The following is a 23665-nucleotide window of genomic DNA, read 5'->3' on the forward strand; positions in this document are numbered from 1 at the left end:
GGGAATGTTGTGCCCATTTTTAAAAAGGGAAGAAAGGAGGACCCTGGGAACTACCGACCTGTCAGCCTCACCTCTGTGCCTGGCAAGATCATGGAGCAGAACCTCCTAGAAGATATGCTCAAGCACATGGAGGACAGGGAGGTGATTCAAGACAGCCAGCACAGATTCAGCAAGGGCAACTCCTGCCTGACCAACCTAGTGGCTTTCTATGAAGGAGTGACTGCATCAGTGGACAAGAGAAAAGCAATGGATGTCATCTATCTGGACTTCTGTAAAGCCTTTGACACAGTCCCCCACAACATCCTTCTCTCTAAATTGGAGAGATATGGATTTGATGGGTGGACTGTTCTGTGGATAACAAATTGGCTGGATGGTCACATCCAGAGGGTCGTGGTCAACAGCTCGATGTCCAAATGGAGACTGGTGACAAGTGGGGTCCCTCAGGAGTCCATACTGGGACCAGTGCTGTTTAATATCTTCATCAATGACATAGAAGAGAGATTGAGTGCACCCTCAGCAAGTTTGCAGACGACACCAAGCTGAGTGGTGCAGTTGACGTGCCAGGAAGGACGAGATGTCATCCAAAGGGACCTGGACAAACTGGAGAGATGAGCCTCTGTGACCCTCATGAGATTCAACAAGGCCAAGTGCAAGGTCCTGCACCTGGGACAGAGCAACTCCAGATATCAATACAGGCTGGGGGATGAAGGGATTGAGAGCAGCCCTGCAGAGAAGGACTTGGGGGTACTGGGGGATGAAAAGCTGGACATGAGCCAACAATGTGCACTTGCAGCCCAGAAAGCCAACCGTATCCTGGGCTGCATCAAAAGAAGCGTGGCCAGCAGGTCGAGGGAGGGGATTCTGCCCCTCTGCTCCACTCTGGTGAAACCTCATCTGGAGTACTGCGTCCAGCTCTGGGGCCCTCAGCACAAGAAGGACATGGAACTGTTGGAGCAGGTCCAGAAGAGGGTCACAAAAATGATGAGAGGGCTGGAGCACCTCTCCTATGAGGACAGGCTGAGGGAGTTGGAGTTGTTCAGCCTGAAGAAGAGAAGGCTGCAGAGACCTTATTGCAGCCTTCCAGTACTTAAAGGGGGCCTATAGGAAAGATGGGCACCATCTTTTTAGCAAGACCTGTTGTGACAGGACAAGGAGTAATGGATTTAAACTAAAGAGGAATAGATTTAGAGTGGATATGAGGAAGAAGTTTTTTACAGTGAGGGTGGTGAAGCACTGGAACAGGTTGCCCAGAGAGGTAGCAGAGGCCCCATCCCTAGAAACATTCCAGGTCAGGTTGGATGGGGCTCTGAGCAACGTGATCTAGTTAAAGCTGTCCCTGCTCTCTGCAGGGGGTTGGGCTAGATGACCTCTAAAGGTCCCTTCCAACCCAAAGCATTCTATGATTCTATGATGAAGACGACAACTAAATATACCTTGAAAAGAAAGTGGTGAGCTATGCACTGAGAAAGACTCACCTGCTGTTAACAGTCTGGTTAAAAGGGCTACTTTTCTGAAATAGTACTAAACTACTTAATGGACAGGAAAAAAAAGACACAAGTAGCTTGGAGAGAAAAGCTGCAAAAGAGACCAAGAAATCAGAAAACAAACAAAAAACATTTTTTTAAAAAAAATTAAAAACCAAGAGACTTGCCTGTTCTTCCCCAAAGACAGCCAGAGCTTTCCACAGCACTGTCAGGGACTGTATGTTGCAGCTAAAGTCACTCAAGATTTTTACAGGTGCTGGGATGCAAGCTGGACTCAGGCACATAAAACCAACTATTTTAAACCCTTCCTCTACTTTCCAACCTCTTAACTCTACTTCACAGGAGCACTATGAATTTGTGTCATGGTTTAGCCCCAGCCAGCAACTAAGCACCACGCAGCCGCTCGCTCACTCCCCCTACCCCGATGGGATGGGGGAGAGAATCGGAGGAGTAAGAGTGAGAAACACTCCCGGGTTGAGATAAGAACAGTTTAATAACTGAAATAAAGTAAAATAGTAATGATGATGATGATGATGATAATAATAATAATAATAATAATAATAATAATAATAATAATAATAATAATAAAATATAATAATATACAAAGCAAGTGATGCACAATGCAATTGCTCACCACCCACTGACCGATACCCAGACAGTTCCCAAGCAGCGATCGCTGCTCCCCGGCCAACTCACCCAGCTTATATACTGAGCGTGATATCATATGGTATGGAATAGCCCTTTGGACAGTTTGGATCAACTATCCTGGCTGTGCCCCCTCCCAGTTTCTTGTGTACCTGGCAGAGCATGGGAAGCTGAAAAGTCCTTGACTAGCATAAGCAGTACTTAGCAACAACTAAAAACATCAGCGTGTTATCAACATTCTTCTCCTACTAAATCCAAAACATAGCACTATGCCAGCTACTAGGAAGAAAATTAACTCTATCCCAGCTGAAACCAGGACAATTTGTTACTCAGCTAATATTTAGATCTGCGAAAGACTATATTACAAGTATCAACTGCAGCTGGAACTGGAAATAGGAAAAAGGTCACCATCGGAGGCAAAAACCTACTTCTATGAGGGCCCAAAGTGTTCCGGATACCCATAGGTGGCCTGAAAAGTTGGAGGCGTAGAGGATGACAAAATTTGTGGTGATACAAAGTAAAGGCAGATTACAAATTCCAGAAAGAACTAATGGTATTTAGTGCCTGAATGGCAAAATGACATATATAATTCATTACAGGTAAAATTTAACTGATATGAAGGAAACAGATTTTTAAGTTCACGCATACAACGTGAAAATCACTTCTTGAGAAGACGACCCATGAAAACATCAACTCACTGCTCTGTAACAATTGTAACAAAAACAAAGCAAGTGTTACAAACGATTCAAAGAGTAACTGATAACATTATTATTTCTCTATGTAAATCCATGGTGTAGCCACATGTCTAAGACTGAAAACTTTTAGATTTTCCACCTCAAAAAGGATCCCATAAGGTTTGGAGAAAGAAGGCAAGGATGATCAGTTACAGAGCAGCTTCCATACTGTAACAACTCAGTAGACAGAGACTTCCCACAATGCAAACAGCTGAGGGAGAATATGCTAAAGGACTGTACAATTATGATGCAAGGGAAGGTGGTAAGAAACAGTTGTTCTCATCTTTTGTAATGCAAGAAAAAACTTGGAAGTATCAAATGTTGCTGATGGTAGCTTCAAAAAATAAACAGAGTTAATTTTCCCACACAACATGCAGTTAAATTGTGTAACAACTGATTGTATATCATTAGTCGCTAGTTTATGTGGATATATAAGACAAACAATAAAAAAAGTTTAAGTAATATTAATTACAAAGACCCAATTGATGATTCAAGTGATCTCTGCCACAACAGAATTTATATATTTACTTTTTCTTCATTTGCTCTTCCTTGGAGAGTTTCAACTGGAAACATAATACTGGCTTACTCGTACTTTGGGTCTGAGCTAGTATGGCCATTACCTCATGTCTTTTGGTACTTTTTTTTTTTTTTTTCTGTTCAGTTTCATCAGGAAAGAATTTAAACTCAATTCTAGAAATTTTAATCTATACTAAACAATACAGATTTTAAGCCCCTATTCAAAGCACTTCTGCAAAGTCTCTTTAGACTGTGAAGTTTGCCTGCTGCACAAATTCAATGTGTTTCCAGTGTAAGGCTTAAAAAGACTATTTGAACATCAAGGAGCAAACTAAAAGATCCATAATCACAGTTGCAATCAAGAGATAGGTATACGTGTACATGCATATATAGGCATATGTATGCATATCTGCATATCTATGCATATATCTCTATGAACATTACTTCCTTCTCATTTTATTGCAGCCAAAGCCCTTGTGTCACAACTCTGACACCCTCACATGCCTCCAAGTAAGCTCTTTTACTCCTCCTAGTTACATTGCATGCTGACTTCTATTCTCATACAATATAAATACATAGTCTATATTTCACAGCTTCATTGTGTTACAAACTGCATTTTCTTGCTTTATGACTCAGATAGCCTAAAATGCAGATTTATAGAATTTGTGACCTTTAAAAGTCACAAGAAGTATACATGCAACATTGTCCTCCAGTGTATTATTGTTTTCTTTAGAGCAGCTGCATATAGCATCAAACACACTGCTTCAACAAGGACAAACACTCCCTCTCATCTCCCCAAAATATTTTGCTCATATACATAACAAATGCCAGTTTCTCCCCTTCCTCCCTCAGCCTACTGCCCACTTGGGGATTCCTATGTCCTGAAGGCAAAGGGATAGAGGGAAACAACTTCAATGTCAATCACGGACTATCAAGGGCCCTTAAAAAAAAACAATGGAGAAGTTATTAACTGTGAAATTCCTACCTTCCTGGCTCCAACCAGGCTAATAATATTTCCTCCTCTGTCTGAAGCTGGGAGAGGAGACAAACTTAACTATTAAGATTCCCCTGATTATTAAAAAACAGAGTAAGAAACAACTGCTGGAGTTTGGAAAGAAACAATGCTATCTACCAGCCTAGAGATAGACTGAAGATGTTTATCGGGACCAGTCTATGAAATAAATTGAGGAAGAGATCTACACTTTACAAGGGTTATTTTTACCTTTATTATACTTTGGTTTTATGCTTTTTCTTGGCTTCTGGATAACTTCTGGATGAGGAAAGAACCTCAATTTTCATAGGAAAATTTTCAAGTTGTTTTCAAGACAGAGGTCATGTTTTCCTGAAGGGGAAACTTTCTTTGGGATACTGACTTCAGCTGCATCCCTCATGTTTACACACTGGAAGGGTCACATCCAGTTCGGATACTGTTGTCTCATGGAGCTCCGCTCACAAGAAAAGCAAACAGGAGCTAAATCTGATCTATATCAAAGGCACGATCGGTATAGATGGAAAAGAACAAGATGGATAGGGAAGCACAACTATAACATAGCAAGAAGTCAGCCAGCAACTTCCCAGGTCTTCACCTTTTCCACCATGGGAGACAGTTTGCATTATGGTAAAAATGACATCTGCCATTTCAGCCACATGTATTAAAGCCTTTAACTTGCTCAACTTGCAACCATTTTAATCTTTTTTTCAAGAAGAATCTAACCAGATTCTTTGCTACTGCAAATTAAGGAGAAAGTAATTTCAACAATCATGCAGCGTAATGCTCCTTACGTGCAGAATACCCCTTCCCTCCTTCTCAAGGCTTGTATCACCATTGGAAGACTTCGGAAAGTTCAGAAGAATTTCAGGGTTCAGAAGTCAAATAAATGGGTAAAAGAACACTTTAAATCTCAGAGACCTATGCATTCCTTATACAATTAATTTGGAAATTTGGAAACTGTTTAATGCAATCACATTCCTTCTTGATTTTTTTTCAGCTCATGCATCACTATTTCTCTGTGAGTCAATATAATTTTTCATAATCTGCAACACAGCACAGGTGGGTTTAAGATATTTTTATAGTGACTTCTCTCATTTATTTACACAAAGGTGTACAAACACATGCTTAGTGTGGGTCTGACACAGTAGCAACATTAACAGATCATATCAAATACAATTGTATCCAGTATTTTTGAGAAGGAGCATTTTCAGCTCCATGCTTTGTTCTCGCAGCTGCAGAACTGTTTTACTCTAAGAAACAAACCAAGGAAAACCCAAACCCCTTTTCTGCAAAGTTACAGTGAGGGGTTGCCCACTAACTACATGAGAAATTTCCTCCATGCTTGCTTCAAAGCCCCTGAGAGGCACTCGCCTCCTTCCCATGGAGTATGTAATCAATATAAAAGCCCAATGTAAAAGCGATGCAAGTGTTATTTATTCAAACATGGGAAATTGTGCAATTTTCCAAGGCAATTTAATTTTTCATTATGCTACTGACTCGGTTTGAAAATTTTGAATACCATAACATCAGTAAGACATGCTTCATGTAAACAGTAAATACTCAAGGCATGAGCAGAAATCACCAAATCTACATGGCTACGGAAGAAAAAGGAAAGGACCTGGCTTCTACTAGAAGATCTCACAACAAAAAGCTCGTTTTGTTGTTCTTCACTTTCTATTTAAAATGTCTTGCAGTATTATATTTACTAATACTACTCTTGTATATTACTAAACACATTCCACCCAGAAATTTAAGTTGATTCACAGGCTATGATATAAACTGTCAGTTTGTCTTTTGAATATAGCAATGTTCTAGCTTTAACCCCACGGGTGTGTGTGATACCCATTGGCCTTCAAATTCTGTGTCTGCTTTTCTACTGAGCATCGACAGCTTTACTTCTAAATCAAAGTACTGCATATCTGTCATTAAGTAAGTAGTACACCATTCCTTTCTACACAAGTTCAACAACTTTCAAATTTGATTTAACATCTATATTTGCATTGCTACCTATCTAATACAACTCATTCTCCAACAGAAAATCAAAATTACAGTGCTTTTAAGTTTTTAAAATGGGTCGTTTCAAGGGAACAGTCCTGGTACTCCAGCCTTTACTATCAGGAACTTATCCAAGCAACTTTGGGTTCACTCCCCAATTTGGTCATTTATTTTCTTTCACACTCAAAACATCTGGGTCTCATTTTTGGCAATAAACAAGCTAGCTTTTTTCTCCGTTGTTATTAAGAGCTCTATGGCATTGTCCTTGGAGAACAGCCTCAGGGAACATGATGTAGTTGAAGTCATTTCTAAGAGTTACTTTAAGGGAGAAGCAGTTACATCACGAGCTTGGGCATAACCAAGAAGCAATAAAAATGAATTAACACGTAACAGGAGACTCGGACAGAAAGACAGGAGTTATTGAACTCTAAGGAGTTACTCAGTTTTTTCTGACTTGGGAAACAGTAAAGCAGGCGCACAGTCAATTTCACTCAATGGTCTCATCAGAAAATCCTATTAGCATCAAGCAATATGTTGTGGTCATTAATATAACTTCTTCCTTTGCTTTGTATCTCTTCCTTTTTGTAAGGGAAAACAGTCACGATACAGCACCCATTAAAAAAAAGTCAACCTTGTCCATTATGTTCTGTCAGCACCTCTTTATATTACTACACTAGGAAATAAAGCCAAATGATATATAATGGAATAAGGTTGCTACAAGAAAGCACAGTACAACCATATTACAGGATTATTGTGTGGAATAAGTGAACTTCTTTATTTACATGACATATTAGTGCAGAAGCTTTTCCAAAAACTGAGAGAGGTACCACTGCATGTCGCTAAGGGACTGTTTTTTGAAGGAAAACAGTTTACAACAGTTACAACTTTGAGATGCCTTATTACAAACATAGCAGACTGGGTGGTCCTGGTTCACATTTTCAAAGCTGTCAGAAGTAATAACCTTTATTAGTAACTTTTCATTAGACTGAAAAAAATTATCTACCCTCTGTCAGAAGCAGACTACATTTCTTTGTACAAAGCAGCAACATACGAACTGGTAGCTCTATAATACTTTTTAGTTTTCAAAAGAATCTAAAGAATCCCTTTTTTTTTTTTTTTTAGGACCTCTCCATATGAAAAAATCTGACATTAAGATGGAGGAGAGAGCCAGTATGTAAGCATTATACACAGATTTCCACTAACCACAAACAAACTAGTTACATCAGCAAAAAAAGTACAAGGAACAGGTTTAAACTTCAACATTTTCCCACAGCCAGCATGAAGAAACAAGAAAGGTCTAATAACATTCACGTATGCATTAAAGACTGAGATTAATGCTCTGTACCATACAGAAGTGGGCAGAAGTATTAGTACCAACTTAACTGGGGAAGGGAATAGAGAATCTGAAGTATCAGAGAGCACTTATTAATGAGAATGTCAACAGCAAGAAAATCCTGTAAATCCAGAAGCAGCAAGCAAAAGTCCATGGACAATCTCTTAACTCAGTAGCATATTTATAAAACCAATCAGTTACATTCATGCAGCATAGCAGTTTATATCTGCCTTTCTCAGCCTTTAACATACAAGAACTTACAATTTCTATTAACTATCATTCAAATAAATCCCAAAAAAGCTTGATCAATAAACCCTCAAACAGAGACATTCTCTGCAGAAGTCGTCTGTTTCTCAGTTTCTGCAATGCTTTTAGTAAGTTCTCCTATTTCAAAAATTAAAAAAAAAAATAGAGGAATTCACATAAAATCTTCCAGGTTTCGTATCTTCAAAACCCTAATACAGAATGAGAAAAAACATAGTTACTTTCTCATTATTCCTCCACAGACTACGTGAAAACAACAGGACTTTATCCAAGGAACATAAAGAATCTATTGCAGCATCCCTAAATGTCCACCACTTTTAATACTTCATCAATTTTCATAAAGGCAGTAAGAGTAAAATAGACATGGCTAAACCATTTTCTTACACCAGAGAGCAATCTCTCCAGGTCAGGGCTGAAGCCCTATGAAGAAAGCAAAAAGAAAATTTTAGCGTGCACATCTCCAAGCCATGTTGCCCCTGCTGACAAGTCTTGAAAATTTATATTAATCAAACTAACCATTTCCAGAGGTCAAAAATAGCTGTGAATAATTAGCAAGAAAACTTGCAAGTAGAACTATTATTGCAATTTTTACCAGAAGAAATAGAACACTGTTCCTATTTGATCTGTTTTAATAACTCGATACCAGCCCAGCTCACCACACCTCTCCATATATAGTAAAGAATGCTTCTGTGGCAATGTGTTACTCCCTGGGGCTATATGCCAAGCAGAACTATTAAAAAAGGAAGACTAGCAGAATCATCTCCTGCCTGAAATCAAACTGGATGCTTAACAAAGGGTGCATCCTCCAAAGCCAACAGAATGAATATAAGGAAATAATTAAATGGAACAAAGTGCACACTGTACACTTGACTTAAATCTGAGAACGAAAAAGCAGTTCTTGTGACTGCTTTATCACAAGCCTGTGGGAATTACCTATCAGAACTCATTCAAAGGACAGTTTCTCACTAGGAAGCCACAAGGGGTAGGTAACCAGCCACAAAAATCCGTTGTCATAAAAGAAGCTCTTATCTAAAAATTGAGCACACCCAATTTCTGTGATAATTACCTCCGATCCGCTTCCACTTGCCCAGCAAGTTATCAAATGCAGGGGGTCAGTTCTGAAATGCTTCAGTACCTAGCAGTTCCCATTTCTCTCTTGTATTCCTAATATACTGCATCACGCCTATCCCACTCAGAATTATCAAAGACAAAAATTTAAATGTATAAGTAATATCCATACCATCTGCATGAACCCTAGAACCCTCTCTTCTTGTGATCCCCACACTATAACACCTTGCGACAAAGAGAAAGATCTGGAGATCATCTCCAAACAACTGAGAACATAATACTAACATGAAGTTAACTATAAGCCAACATGAATTGGTTTGTTCTGCTCTGTACAGAAGGCTGCAGCTTCAGGTGAGCTCCAGTTCAATGGACACAGTTGAAACGGAGTTGTGCCAGAGGAAAAGCAAGATCAAGACTGCACTGGTCTGACAGAAAGGCTTCAAGACCTACGTGTTCTTATATTCTCCAAGAAAGAACTAAAAGATGTTAAGTACTTTGAATTCATCATCAACGTTTCACTCAGGAACAGGATTATTTAAGGATCGCTGTGCTTGACAGCATGGAATTCAGCCAATAACACTTACAGTATTTCTAGGATGGCAAGCAGTATAATCCTCATAACATGAGGAAGCTCAAAGAAGCAAAACACTTTTGATAAAATTATTTAGGCTAAACAAAGTTCATCCAAATTATTCTAGACCAGTGATGCAGCAGTTCTTACCCAACAGTAACACAGACCTTTAAGTATTTCCTACAGATCCTGGAGAAATGACTGCTAAATCCTCAAGTGTTTTGCTTAAGCAAATACTCCCATAAATCTTCATCAAGTATAAAAAACTGCTAAAAATCAAACAAACAAGCCACAGAAAAGAATAATGTTTAAAACCTCTGATGTAATGTTCAATGCTGATCAGCTGTTCCAACTGAATTATGGTTACATTGTAGTGGAAATGTCATTATTCCGTTTGCTTTATAACCATCATTTTCAGAAGCTTAAGAATCCTGTGGCTACAGAACCTCTTGTCTACATAAATGAGACCCAAATTTGTTTTTCCATGAGTTTTTATGGGTCAGTGACCTACTATGAAAATGTTTTTGATGAAACCAGGCTCATTTATTATCATATTGTTAAAATAAACCTCTGTCTTTTGTAGCCCTGGTCAGATGTACTAATGCAAACCAAAACCAATTCACCGAAGCATGCATCCTGCTTTCTTGCTAGCTGCCCTTTGCGCCTCTTGCACTTTTCCTGTGTTTGGATTCCTCCTGCGCAGACCTATTGACAGAGCTGCTAATGGCTTCCTTCAGAAAAGGAGTGCCAATTTTTTTTTTTAATGTTTACAAAAGAAATAAAAGGTTCACTCTTGCATCAGCAATAACAAAAAAGGGTTGGCTGTCCAGCAATGGCTGAGTAATATGTAACTATATAATTATGTGCTACAGACATAGTAAACTATGAAATTTGAGGATATTAGTGCCCTCCAGGAATCCACAGTACATAAACACAGTTATAGGGAACTATTATTTTCCCAAATGCGTATATCCAATTCAAAGATATACCCACTACACATATACAAATCTACATGTCTTCAAAGAATCATTGTAAGCGGTTTCTCATAACTACTTTATTCACTGAATAGTACCCAAAGGGTAAGGAAGTGACAGCTACTGTGTCATTTAAAAATTTATTCCAACAACAGTCCCATAAAAATAAAGAAATATAGTTCTTCTTCACTTGACTTATGGACAAGAGAGAGTGGGAGGGATTAATTTTTGAACTAGTTTATCACTATTACAGGCTTAAGACCTGTTTTGCTAAATAAAGATGGTCCAGTATAAACACAATTTTTCAGGAAAGGTACACACCTGTGTTAAGCAGCAGGTAGTGCAGAGGACTCGCAAACCACCAGTTGATCAAGGCACACCCTTGTCCCTTTTTACCTGTTCTTTCCATTTTATCTCCAGATTGCATGCACAAGATCTACCTTGCTAGATGCAAGGTATTTATCAATAGTAGAAGGCAAAGGATGAAATTTCTACCATTTAAGTATGTTTGTGCCACTTGCACCAACTACAGTTCTAATAAAAGTGTCTTTCTGATGTGCAAGGACACACACATTATCAAACCTACTGTTGATCAATATGGAGCAAGTTTTACCAAACTGACCATGGATTTCTTTCCTGAATTAATCTGCAACTACTTTTTCAGTCCTGAAACTTCAAGCACAATCACAGAATTTTGTGGCAAACAGTTTGCTGTATTTTTAATAGGGTAATAGAAAAGGACAAGGTAATTTTTGCTTTTTTCTCAAATGATCACAAGAAATATAAACAATTTCCAAGCACAGAATCTGTATGTGCATCAAACAGTGGCTCATCTGTGTACAAAGACAATTAGACATATTTCAGTGCTTGAAATAATGCTTGACTAATTTCAATAAAAGCTAAAGTTGTATGCTTTAAAGTAAGGAAAAAACCCAACATCAAGATCCAACATGCAGATGCCTCTCATCCGAGGTAATACCATGATCAGAGTACATTATATGGCTAAGCACTACTGTTTTTCAAGTATGCAATGCCCACGGAATGACAAAGCATGCCTCCAAAAAAGCCCCAAATACATTTTTTCATGTTAAAGCTCTTCTCACTCTTCTATAACAGTCATGTTTCCAGTGATGCTTCTAAAAATTATCTGACCTTTTCACGATGTGGCTTAAACTACTTAAATTATTTGAAATAGAAATGCAGCCAGCTTTATTAAGACACTAAACAGGAGACTGTCTTTATGCATAGGCAAAATGCTGGGTACCTCTCAGAATTACCAAGTTTGGCTTCTACAAGTTGTTTCATGCTTATTACTTTTTCCACCACAGTCTTACTATACTAGTAATCTATACTTACACTTGAACCTCTGTGTCTCCAAAAAAATCCCGAGTTCTACATGTAAATCCCTATTGACATGAGAAGGTAAACACTAATTAATCTTGAGATACTGAGACACGGACATTACAGAAGCATGCGTATATATATTGCATGCTCACAATGTTGTACAACTATATTATATAATACCAAATTCTAACCTTGAATATAATACATATTCTTAGGATTTTAGTAGCTTGTCCCAAAAACACTTTCTATTTTGCCTTTCTGAAAAATAGTGTGAATTCTTTTGTTTCAAAGTTATAGCGATACCTCAGCCCTGTGGTACATCTTCTGAAGAAAATTCAGTAAGTTCTTATGAATAACTACTGACAAAACCTGTGGCTACAGTTTTTGCTACACAAATACCTTTTTTTTGAACATACATTGACCTGTCTTGTACTTGGGACCAGACAGTTTTTCAGGGTGGCAAGAAGTTGCACTGGCATTTAAAGTGGCCAACTGCTACTTGTCAGAAAGCTTCAATGGACCATAGCAATCAACATCACACACAGCTGGACTGTGTTGTAACAGTTAACAGCAAATGATTCTTAAGAAAAGGCTAAAACTGAAAGTTGCACTAGATATGAAATCAACAAAATCCAAAGGGATATTCATGTATTTTGGACTTCAAAAATGTTAACATGATCTTAAAGCTTTAAGGACACTTCATTTTGGGATGTGCATTTACTACTCACACTACATATGAAAGATGATTTATCATTACTGGACAGTATCATTCTAATATAGCAAAACAAAGTAAAATTTTCCTCAAAATTTAATATAAACAATAGAGTACATTATTCACTATATGTACTGGGTATCTGCATGAAATAGGCCATACTTGACTATTTTCTTCAGTCCTTAACTGTTGTGAGAATCTTGACTCTATATGGAAATGTATGTACTGGAGATCATACAACATTCCTTTCCAACAAGAACAACTTTTTGGACTAACAGTTGCAAATTCCCCCCCCCCCCCCAATAATTTTATATTGACTACATATTTGAATTACGGGAACAGGAAAGAAAGAGTTCTTTTTTTAAAAATTAAAAAAAACCCAAACCTTTCCTGACCGTATCTAATATGTCATTTACACAAACGACTAACGTTTCTCTAAATTACTAGCAGTTAAGTAGTGTAAGAAAAATAAATTTTAGTGAAATCTTCCAGAGTAGCCAGTGTGCAGTATTGACAGATAAGTGAAGTATGTGAGCCATACCTTGGGAACATTTATTTTGGCTGTTTGAGCCAAGAGCAGCACATAAAGCTGAATCAAAAGCAATACAAAATTAATGAGCTTCCTTCTTTCCTTCCAAGAATTAATAAAGATGAGCTGTCAGCTTGAGCCAAGACGTGACTCGATAAGATATAGCACTTACATTCCTCCCCAATGATATACTGAAGCATATTATTCACACTCAAGCTGTCAATATCTATTTTACTTTTTATTTGTAGACACACATCCCATATATATACCAAGAACTACCACATTCTTGCTACTGTTTTTTTCCTGTGTGATTCTAAATGTAAACTGAGGTATCAACCACACAGTTAAGTAATCCACCATTTGCATCTTGTATACTAGTTTCCATCATATCTCATGAATAAAATTTGTACCTATTATTTTATCTTCTCATTATCATTCACATTTCTCAGGGAGGCTACTGATTTTGCCTGGGTTTTTGTTAAACAAGTCTTATCAGAAACAGGGATTCCTTACTGGTGACTTGACAGCACTCTTTTAAAGTCAGATATCCAGCGTGAGCTGCTTAGTGGGGTGAAGGGCAGCTGGAAGTCCATTAGATACTCTGCTCTAGACAGGAAAGCAGTGGAACTTTCCAAAGTATCTCAATCCTCTCCATGAAAAGTTCAGCATATCCCTAATACCTAAATTGTAGGCAGCTAGTTCAGTAGAAGCAGAATAAGATTTCTAAAAGATAATAAGGAGTTTAGTTTCTTGCAACAGATGAAAATCAGAAACCATCCAGTACCGGAACTGACTTATAGTCCACCTAGATCAGTAGCCTGTTTCCAACAGTGGCAATACATAGATGCATACAGAGGCATAAGCATAGGGCAAGCATGTATGATACTCCTCTACCAGCTTTGCTAGCTTTCAATCTTTTTCAGCTAGACTTCTTAGCTGGATGAAGATTTTGCATATTTAGTGGCCCTCAATGGATCTCTCTTTCACAAACATAGCCAGACTTCTGATGACCATCTGTGAACTTCTATTTTAGTCTTTTATGAGCTCCAATACTTTAGGATTTCCCTACCCATCCCCCTCCCCTTCACATTTCCTTGTTCTTCAACCCTGAATCGCATCTACTGTATTATTTCACAGTCACTCAATCTCATAAGGTGCTTCTACAATTCCTCAGAGCGGGCATTTGGATTAAAACTGCCCATAAAGCAGTTTTCTGGAAGGCTACATAAGGGTGATAAGAGATGGAGTGGCTTGGGTCTCAGCCACTTTGCTAACAGAGTTAATCTTTATCATGCAGGTTATTTTACAGATAACTCCAACAGCATGAGAGGCAAATTCATACAAGTTGCTCTTTAAGAAGGAAGGGACAAGGCTTGAGGTCTTGGCTCATAGTTTAGCCAGTCAAATAAGTCAAGCCAGTTCCAAAATATTTCGTCTGGCTGGAAATGATACCTATGGTTTGGAGGACTGATGAATCTATCTTTGCTCTTTAAGAAGGAAGGGACAAGGCTTGAGGTCTTGGCTCATAGTTTAGCCAGTCAAATAAGTCAAGCCAGTTCCAAAATATTTCGTCTGGCTGGAAATGATACCTATGGTTTGGAGGACTGATGAATCTATCTTTCCAGTAATTGGAAAGATTTAATGGAGAGCCCCAAGATTATATTCAGAGATGAGACCATCAGCTCCAAGACTGAGTCATAAATATCCCAGGTGTAAAGTTACCCGGCCCACAAGCACATAGAGACAACTCTTCCCCTTGGAAGAAAGGAAGAGCATTGGTGAAGACTAGCTGCACACAAAAGACAGCAGAATGGCTCTGTGGTAAGACATTGGCTGTGTCGGGAACAGCAAATCACTCTGTTTTTACAACACATTAAAAGATGGCACAAGGTAGGAGATCACAGCACTCAGACTAACACTGCATGGTGCAATAAGCACCGTGAAATAATGAGAAAGCAGACGTAGTAAGAGTGGCCAGTAAAACCTGTAGTAATCCAAGCCCAGAAAAGAAACCCAAGAAGCACCTCTCAAGCAGATGCCCGAAGAACTGCATGATAACACAGGAAGGTGCAACATATCACTGCGATGAATTTGCACACAGCCTCAACATACGAACACTTAGGGACTCAACTTTTTTCTTCATGCAGACATTAGAAACCAAGAGCTTTTGCTTGGCTTCTGCCACACATGACAAACTAGAACTCAAACACAGCTCTCATGATGCCACTTTGGGACAGCCATTCTCTAAGACTAAGACAAAAGGTAAAGACAGGGAATGTGATTTCCTGTACTCTGCAGAAACAGAGAGTACCAATGGCACAGAAAAGATTTAGTCTTCCTCTAGACTTCTGGTTCTGAGTCAGAAGCAGGATTAAACTGTGGACCTCTTCTTGCGCAGTAAGTTGATGAAGGAACTCGTGAACTTAGAAAGCTGCTATATGAGGCTGATGCTGCTACTCTATTGCTATCAGGGTCAGACAATTATGCAGATGAAGTACTTATAATAATGTTGTCCTCACTTAAGCAGTAAAAACTACATTATAGCCACTTGAAAGGGAAGACCCACACTCCAAAACAACACAATTCTTGAAGAAAGTAGTAAGGCTGTACCCATGCAAGTTAAACCAAATAGGCACTCCAAATAAATTCATAATTTTCCCATGTATTTTTCAGACAGATTGTCTGAAAGGAAAGCCTTGGGCCAAACCCCAAACTGGAGAGTAAAAAGGAATGGAAGCGACTCAAATGATACTAGGAAGATTCTCAGTACAGAGTGCTCCATTCTCCATGATTGTCCCGTTGGCATCCAGGAATAAAACCAATAGCACCCCTTCAGATACTCACACCCAAAACATTCTAGCTCATTATATTGAACTTCCTGCAATGTAAACAGTCACACAGACACTCACTTGAAAGGCAATGCTGAACTTTTCTTGAAAATGCAAGGTAAAAGAGACTAATTTTTCAGATGTTGGTTATAGGATTGGTTTTTTTTCTTTTTTTTTTTAAACTGGAATAATTTCTCAGCAGATATGGGACAAACATTATAAACGACATTAAATATTAACCAACATCAACAAATACTACTTGGACTTGTAGTCATTGGCCAATGCAGCAAGAAGCTTCATAGTGCTAGCTCACAGATGCAGGCAGCGCAAGAACTAGTCTGTTTTTCAGATCAGGAGAGCAAGAACACACCTAAAAGCATTACAAACTGAATTTCAGGGTTTTTATATTCTTTGCCAGCTCCCGCAAAGAGTGGTTAAGTTTACAACTGGTCTAGAAACTGGTTTCCCCCATTTAGAAAAGATTACATCACTCACACACTGTGATGTGGGATTAGACAGCACAGGTTCATTTTACCCTGTTGATGGTGGGTTGTTGCAGCAGTAATTCTGTCCAGTATGAAAGATTAACTCAAGTTTTGACATATGCTACACCCAGCTCCTCACAAGTCAATGGAGGATGCTACTGTCTTTGGTATGAATGCAAAGAAATCCATCCCTCCCAAATGCAAAGACACTACGGCTTCAGGATGCCTCTAGCAGCCCCAATTTACCATTCACACCCTCCTTAGAAGGGAAAGGCCGAGTGTAAAGAGCTGTCTTGGGAGCAGAACACAGGGAAAAGGTTATCATTTCTCACTCCTAAAGCACCACTTGTTCGTGGGGAGTTTGGTAGCAAACCCGGTACTACACGAACTTACGTGTGGCCGTTTGAGAAGGAAGAGGGAAGTATGCAAGTAATAAAATTGATTAAATATCAGACCACAGCTCTAAATCCTTTTTAGTGTGCCTTTGTTCTCCAGCATTTCCAGATAAGCATTTTATGATCACTGATTTCCAATTAGATATGTTACCCATAATGTCATAGGGAAATGGAGACACAAAACAATAAAGCTTTTTTCTGAAAGGTTACATTCAAACTGCCTTACATATTTACAAATCCATATGGCTTCATAAGTGTATGCAGTTCCAGAAAAACATCTAAACTGCACACACTGCAAACCTTGTATAAAGACTATAGATTTATCCATGCTGCCAAAGATTTGCAATAAGCTTTTGTTTACAACAGCAAAGAACTGTCCAATGCTTTTATTATTTTGCCCACTACTCTGAAGCACTTAGCAATCTTTCCACTCAGCATGTTAATTATGGAAGATGCTTTTGTATTACATGATTTATTTAAAGCCTGTTCAATCTCAATTTATGAAACCCAGATTGTGAAGCATCACATAACAATTTATTCTTCTCCTTAGCATCTTGGGTCACTAATAGCAATTTTACAGTACACTATGCCAAATAAATATACTTCAATGCCTCAAGCATTTAGGAAGATACTTACAAAGACTCAATGCACAGTAGCATCTCTGCAGTTAAAGGTCAAATACAATTTCCATTTTGGCCTCTGTCTTAGTACGCACAAAACCAAAACCATACATGTATACATTAGGGTTAAAATCTGGATTCCAGCCTTTTGGTTTTTGGGGGTTTTTTTTAAAGCTAATTATTTTTCCCAACTTTGAAAAAATTTGATTTGGCCATGCTTACACATTTTTCCCCCCCTCCTTTAAACAACAAAAACACATTTTTAGTGTTTTCAGATGTTGAGATCTTTTACACTAGCTAAAGACACTAATTTGAATAGAAAGAACCAGCCATCAGCCAAAGTCCAGTCTTTTGAAGATAATACAGCTACGTGACAATTTCTGGCAGTTGGCCGTGGAGAAGTCAGGATCGGTTGGTGTCTTATATCCTGCCTCATTTTTCACATAAATGTGTGACATACATCTGGCTCTGGAATAAATTTCAGCTCATCTTTTAGGCCCCACCAGTATGCCTCTTTCTTCTTGATCCTCTTTGCATATGAAATTTCATAATAATTTTATCTTAAATCATACATTGTGTTAACAACAAAGTATACAGCTGAAATGCTAAAATCAAAAATAAATTTGGGTATAATACACTGTTTGTATGGGCATAGGCATGCTACTTCAATCCACAGAAAACAAAACCAGGAAAGAGGATCAAAGTCAGACCTTTTACAGTTAACTATTAGGAAAAAACTGCAGAAGGGAACTAGAAAAAAAGAACTACAGTTTCTGAAACCTACTGTACACCAACAAGCACAGGTGTTGTTCTAAAATTGTTACCCTGCTACTGGCAAGGAGGGCAGACTATCAAAATTTACAACTGGCACTTTCAAGTTTCAGCAGAACATTTCCATAGCTTCTTAAATACTTACTGAACATATGCATATATCTGCCCTGCAAAGTCTATCATTCAACATCAATTAGCAGTATTTTTTGGAAAGGAGCACTTCGGAGCCAAAGGAAAGGGGATAGCTAGAGAAGCCTGGGAGAAGACAACAAGCCTGGGAGGAGACATACTGAAGTTGTTCTAGCACCTCAGACATACATGTAGGCTCTACAAGCTTTACACTTTCTCAACTTCAGTATTACACTGCACAAGAGTACTGTTGGTTGTAGTAGAAGGTAGTGAGCTGTATGCACTGATTATATCTATTAATGTTGTCCCTTATCTGCCTGACTTTTGATGGTCAGCTACGTCACCACTAATTTTTACGGTTTGGAATAAAACTATAGAAACTTATTTGAATAAAACCACTAGAAACATTTCTGGTTTTCCACTATGGTGAGTGCCACTGGATATTCAAGACTTCCAAATCTTAGGAATCAGCAGAACAACTTAGCAAAATGCAGTGTTTTTAGTATTCCTGTGCATTTGGAAAGCTGAGTAAAAACATGCCAAAGTAAGAAGTGGCTTCTACCTTCCCCACCACTTCATTTCTCAACTTTGTACTGTCTATCACTTTAACATACCTTGCATTATACGCTTCCTTCAACTGATACTGCCAGTCTTTATTAAGCTAATACACAATTTTGACAATACCCTGTCCTATTTCTAAACAATGCCTTTAGATGCTCTATTGGTATTGTGAGCATTAATCTCCCACCAAAAAAAAAAAAAAAAAAACAAACACCTACAAAAAAACCCCCAAACCGCAAAAACTTTAAAAATTTAAAAAAAATCAGAGTAAAATCCAAATAGCTAGAGGGTCATCATCATGGTGTTTTTGGCAGTGGTGGCTAACAGCTTCACAGACATTTTATTTAAAATTTGCTTAGACTGTTATGCAGGACATTTCAAAGAAAATTCTGTTAATTTACTCACTTAATAATGACGGATTTGCTTCAATATCCAGACAAGTGAAAATATATTGAGCTAAAATAATATTCACCTAAGGCTATGACCTTTGAATGGTTTCCATGGGGCAGGGAGTAGAACAATATACTTCCACTGTTACTTTGAATGAAAGACCTTTATATATGGTATTTTGCCAGGAATAGAAATTACTCCTGTTTTTTAAAGTCCGACCCAATGCAGCTGCTTTGTTTAAAAAGAAGTTAATGACTACTTTTGCATCCACTTCAATAGATCAAAAAAGAACATTATTCCAAAATCGAAGCAATATAAGCAATTTTTATTTGTTATTTGAAAGAAATTAAATGGAAAAAAGCCAGTTTTTTTTAAACTGAACCATCATACTTTCTTCATTAACGTTTTGCAATGTTTGACAATACTTAATAAAATAGCTTTAATATTACCTAAAATGTTGCAATTTAGCCTTTATAAGTTATGCCAAACTTTCCACAGATCATTCCCCAAAGCCTCCTGACTCATAGCAAAAAAAAAAAAAAAAAAAAAAAAAAAAAAAAAATAAATCAGATTTATAGTTTTGTCCTAAAAATGATTTAAGCTAAAATACCAAAAAGTTGCAAGTTTCCAGACCTCCCTTTCATACTACATTCATTTAGGAAATATTTTAATGACAGGCAATCCTAAAAGAGAAGCAGAGATGCAGTATATTTAACAGGCCAAGTTAAAAGTTCGCACAGGAAAAAAAAAGTAAGACTTTCAAACATCACATACTTAAACAGACACTATTAAAGGTATCATATTTCCTAACTTCTGTTTTCACAAAATACATTATTTTCATTTGCTAACAGAGCAGGCTCTACAGAGAAACAACACATTAAGACGACACGAGTATCATTTCTGGCTACCAATAGCTAGCCCTTCTCCCAGTTTTTTCAGAACTTATTTCATAGTTTAACTAAATCTATTTTTATCTAAACAGAGATATAAGAAAGATTTTTATATATATACACACACATATATATAAAATGAGGTTAAAACTAGGACTTAGTAGTTAGGATACTGGCTCTCAAAGATGAGCTATAATGTGAGCAAATTGTTTTCTACAGTGTCAGGCTACGCTTTATTTTGGAAAATTCAGCTGCCCAAGAAATGTGAAATAAATCAGCTATGGCAAAACTCTTGTTGTAAAAGTGCTTTCTAATTGAATATAGGTACCAGGAACTGAAAAAATGGGTTATAATCAGAATTTAAAACTCATCTCCCTTATTGCTATAAATGGAGCTTTGTAATTCAAGACAAAAATCCTGAGTAAATTAATTTAAAATGTTCAACACACTAGTTAAACTACTTAAATGCAAATCTAATCCTGAGATCATCTGAAACAGTTTTAGTACTCCAGACTTCTCTTGAACAACTGCTAGTGGGAACTTAACTCTTGAAAGCTGTTTAGAAAATTATCAATTAGAAAACACCACGTCCTACAACAAATGCCTTGCAGATAACTGAGGTAACAACCAAGCATAAAGAAACCTGTTTCTCCATTTAACAAACAGGCATTCTAAACCAGCACGCAATTTTGTTCTAGTCACCTACTTCTAACAAAGATAATTCCCAGGAGTATTTCAGTATTACAGAGATTTTGCTCTGCTCCCATCATAAGCAGATAAAATTAACCTAGCTTCATGACAATGCTAAGCAATACACCCAACTAAGAGTAGCAACTGGATATAGCATTACTTTTGTACTTTTTGATATTTAAGTTTATAGTCCTGCAGGGCCAGTAGTTTTCTGTAAATCAGATTCTGTATTAAGACACCTCTTATATTCACCTTTTTTAAAAAAAAATAAATTTAATTGCTATCAAAAGCAGAGGAAATCTATGGTATTTTCTCCACTAAGTCTAGCATGATACCCCGGCATCCACTGATATCAGTGGCATTATGCAACTTTAAAGGAAATGAAGCTAATCAGAAAATTAAGTCTAAAGGCAGTTTTAGAAATACAGTGGTTCTCAAAGGAGACAACTGCAACTTCCATTAGCATAGATTTTTATATATATATGAATACAAATTTATATAATATATATATATAGTAATAGGAAATTTAATTAGAAACAAATCTTTCTTCACCCACATATCAATTTTAAGAGTTGCCCAGATAATGTCCTTTTGATAATGTTGTTAAGATTCTGGTGCCACCGACAGTTCTATTTTCTTGGCAAGCAATTGCACACTTTATCTCAAATATTAGCTATCATGAAATACAAAGTCAACTGTGTTTAAGAGCATACTTTAATTTAGGCAGGCATCTTCTTCTTAAAGGAAGTTAATTTTGTAATCATGAAATATTATGAATGACCATTAACAGTGAGGTAGAAAAACTGTAGCTTTCCACAGGCAGATAAATAGAGATACTTACAGCCGTTCCAGTTGTTTTAGATCCTGAAATGCTCCACGTTCTATCACACTAATCTGATTTTCTTCCAAGTGTCTGAAATTCCAGAAATACCAGTTAATTTTTAAACAACAGAATAAAAGACCTTCCCCACTTCTCTTCACACATGCTACAAAATTGCTTTTCACAGAAGTACTGGTAACAGTTATAATTAGAGATTATTAAAAAAATCTGGACAGAACAGCACTGTTTCTCTTGGTCACTAACAGGAAACCAATTCAAAAATTGCCTCCTGACTGCCAGATTTGGTAAATGTTTTTGTTCCTAAACTTTTATAACCATAACCATTATGCTCAGAAAGGTGTTGGTCTAGAGGCCGATTGTTATTCTTAGTATATTACTTTTAGTTTATATAATGTATTTCAGATAACTGACTCCTACAGCCCACAGCAGGAACTCACTCAATGTCAATATATATTTTTTTTTTGTCCAGCCTTTATGTTCTGCAAAGATTTCAAGCTTGCCCCAGAGTAAACCATTTGTAAGTAATCCAGAGTGGTTCAATCCCTCCAGAAATACAACCATGGCAGCTATGTGTGACAACTGTATACAGTCCCACCGTACAACAGGGTGCAAAAAGGTAAGGGAAAACTCGCAGGTTTCCACTGTGTCTGACCCTGCTTTTCTTCACCCCCTGAGGCTGAGACGAAAATAAGTTATAAGCAACAGAGACTGACTTCTCTTTGATTTACACTGTGCAGGAAACAACTATTCATTTACACAGCAGAAATGCTCTTTATCAATAAAGTGGAAGCCAAGGAATAGAGATACTAATAGTCCCATTTAAGCCGACCTTTTTCCTCGCTCAGTGCTGCCTACCAACACATACCCATTTTCTGCTTCTGTAAGAGCACTCAGATGCATGGACTAAATCTCTAGGCTCTCTGAACATTTTATGTGGCTTTAGCTGAAACACAAAAACGAAGAACTTAACACACAGTAAGTCTGGGCTCAGCCAAGACTAACTAGTGAAAGAGCACTATTCTTGTCTGTTCTCAACAGCCACTCCTCTGCACTCAATCCTATGAGGATGCTCAGAGCTGTTCAACTGGATAGCAGTTGAGAAGACAGCAAGAGAGTATTCCACAGCTAAGACCACAGATGAAGATCAAAAAATAAAACTTAAAAAAAACCCCAAACATGAACCAGGGAGGCATGTTTCTAAAAGGAGGGGGAGGAAGAACTGCATGAGGAAAGGGAAAAAAGATGAACTTATAAGGGATGAAAGGAAAAGGTGCACAAAGGAATATTTTGCATGTACGTTGTCAGTTTGAGACTGGAAGCTTTTTTCTGTTGTACTATTCTACCAGTTTCTGAGTCACTTGCTTGTTGTCCTCATTCTGATGTCTGAAAACAGGACTAGACTAGGAACTTTCTAGGAACTCTGGGACAGGTTTCATGTTTCTGTGCTTTCTGCTATACCCTCATCACACATGGAGGAAAAAAAGGAGTTAAAAATAGGGTGTCAGTAATGTAGAATAGCCAGAATTATGAAGAGACCATAAGAGAAAGGAGAAAAAAAAAAAGAAAAATCTGAAGGACTTTTAGAGACCACAAATGCACAAAGTAAAAGGTGCATAAAGTAAAATAAGAAAAACCACAAACACATACCAGATATGACAGGAACATGGAAAATAGGGAAATATGCAACAGAGAACAAAAACAGGTATGTTAGCAGACAGTGAAATGGCATGTCTTGGGTTTCAGATGGTCTTCAAAATTGGAAGACAAAGCCAATATAAAAAAAAAAAAAAAGTATTTTTAATAGGTATATTCTGGTTTTATTCCTAATTACTTCTGTGGCAAACACCACACCACTCAAAGGCTGAACAAACCTGTTACAGAAACCTGTAATGAACACAGAACAAA

The 23665-nt window shown here is 37.6% G+C and overlaps 1 protein-coding gene across 1 annotated transcript in view; it reads right to left on the minus strand.

Annotated features, from left to right (window-relative positions):
• SLIT3 (slit guidance ligand 3) overlaps window positions 1-23665 on the minus strand; it is a 549457-nt gene that overhangs the window by 497109 nt on the left and 28683 nt on the right. The window contains exon 3 of the mRNA XM_075714742.1: window positions 21761-21832. Coding sequence (XP_075570857.1) covers window positions 21761-21832 — 72 coding nt within the window. The remainder of the gene's footprint in view (window positions 1-21760; window positions 21833-23665) is intronic.

Source organism: Pelecanus crispus, chromosome 8 (assembly GCF_030463565.1).
Source record: "Pelecanus crispus isolate bPelCri1 chromosome 8, bPelCri1.pri, whole genome shotgun sequence".
NCBI lineage: Eukaryota > Metazoa > Chordata > Aves > Pelecaniformes > Pelecanidae > Pelecanus > Pelecanus crispus.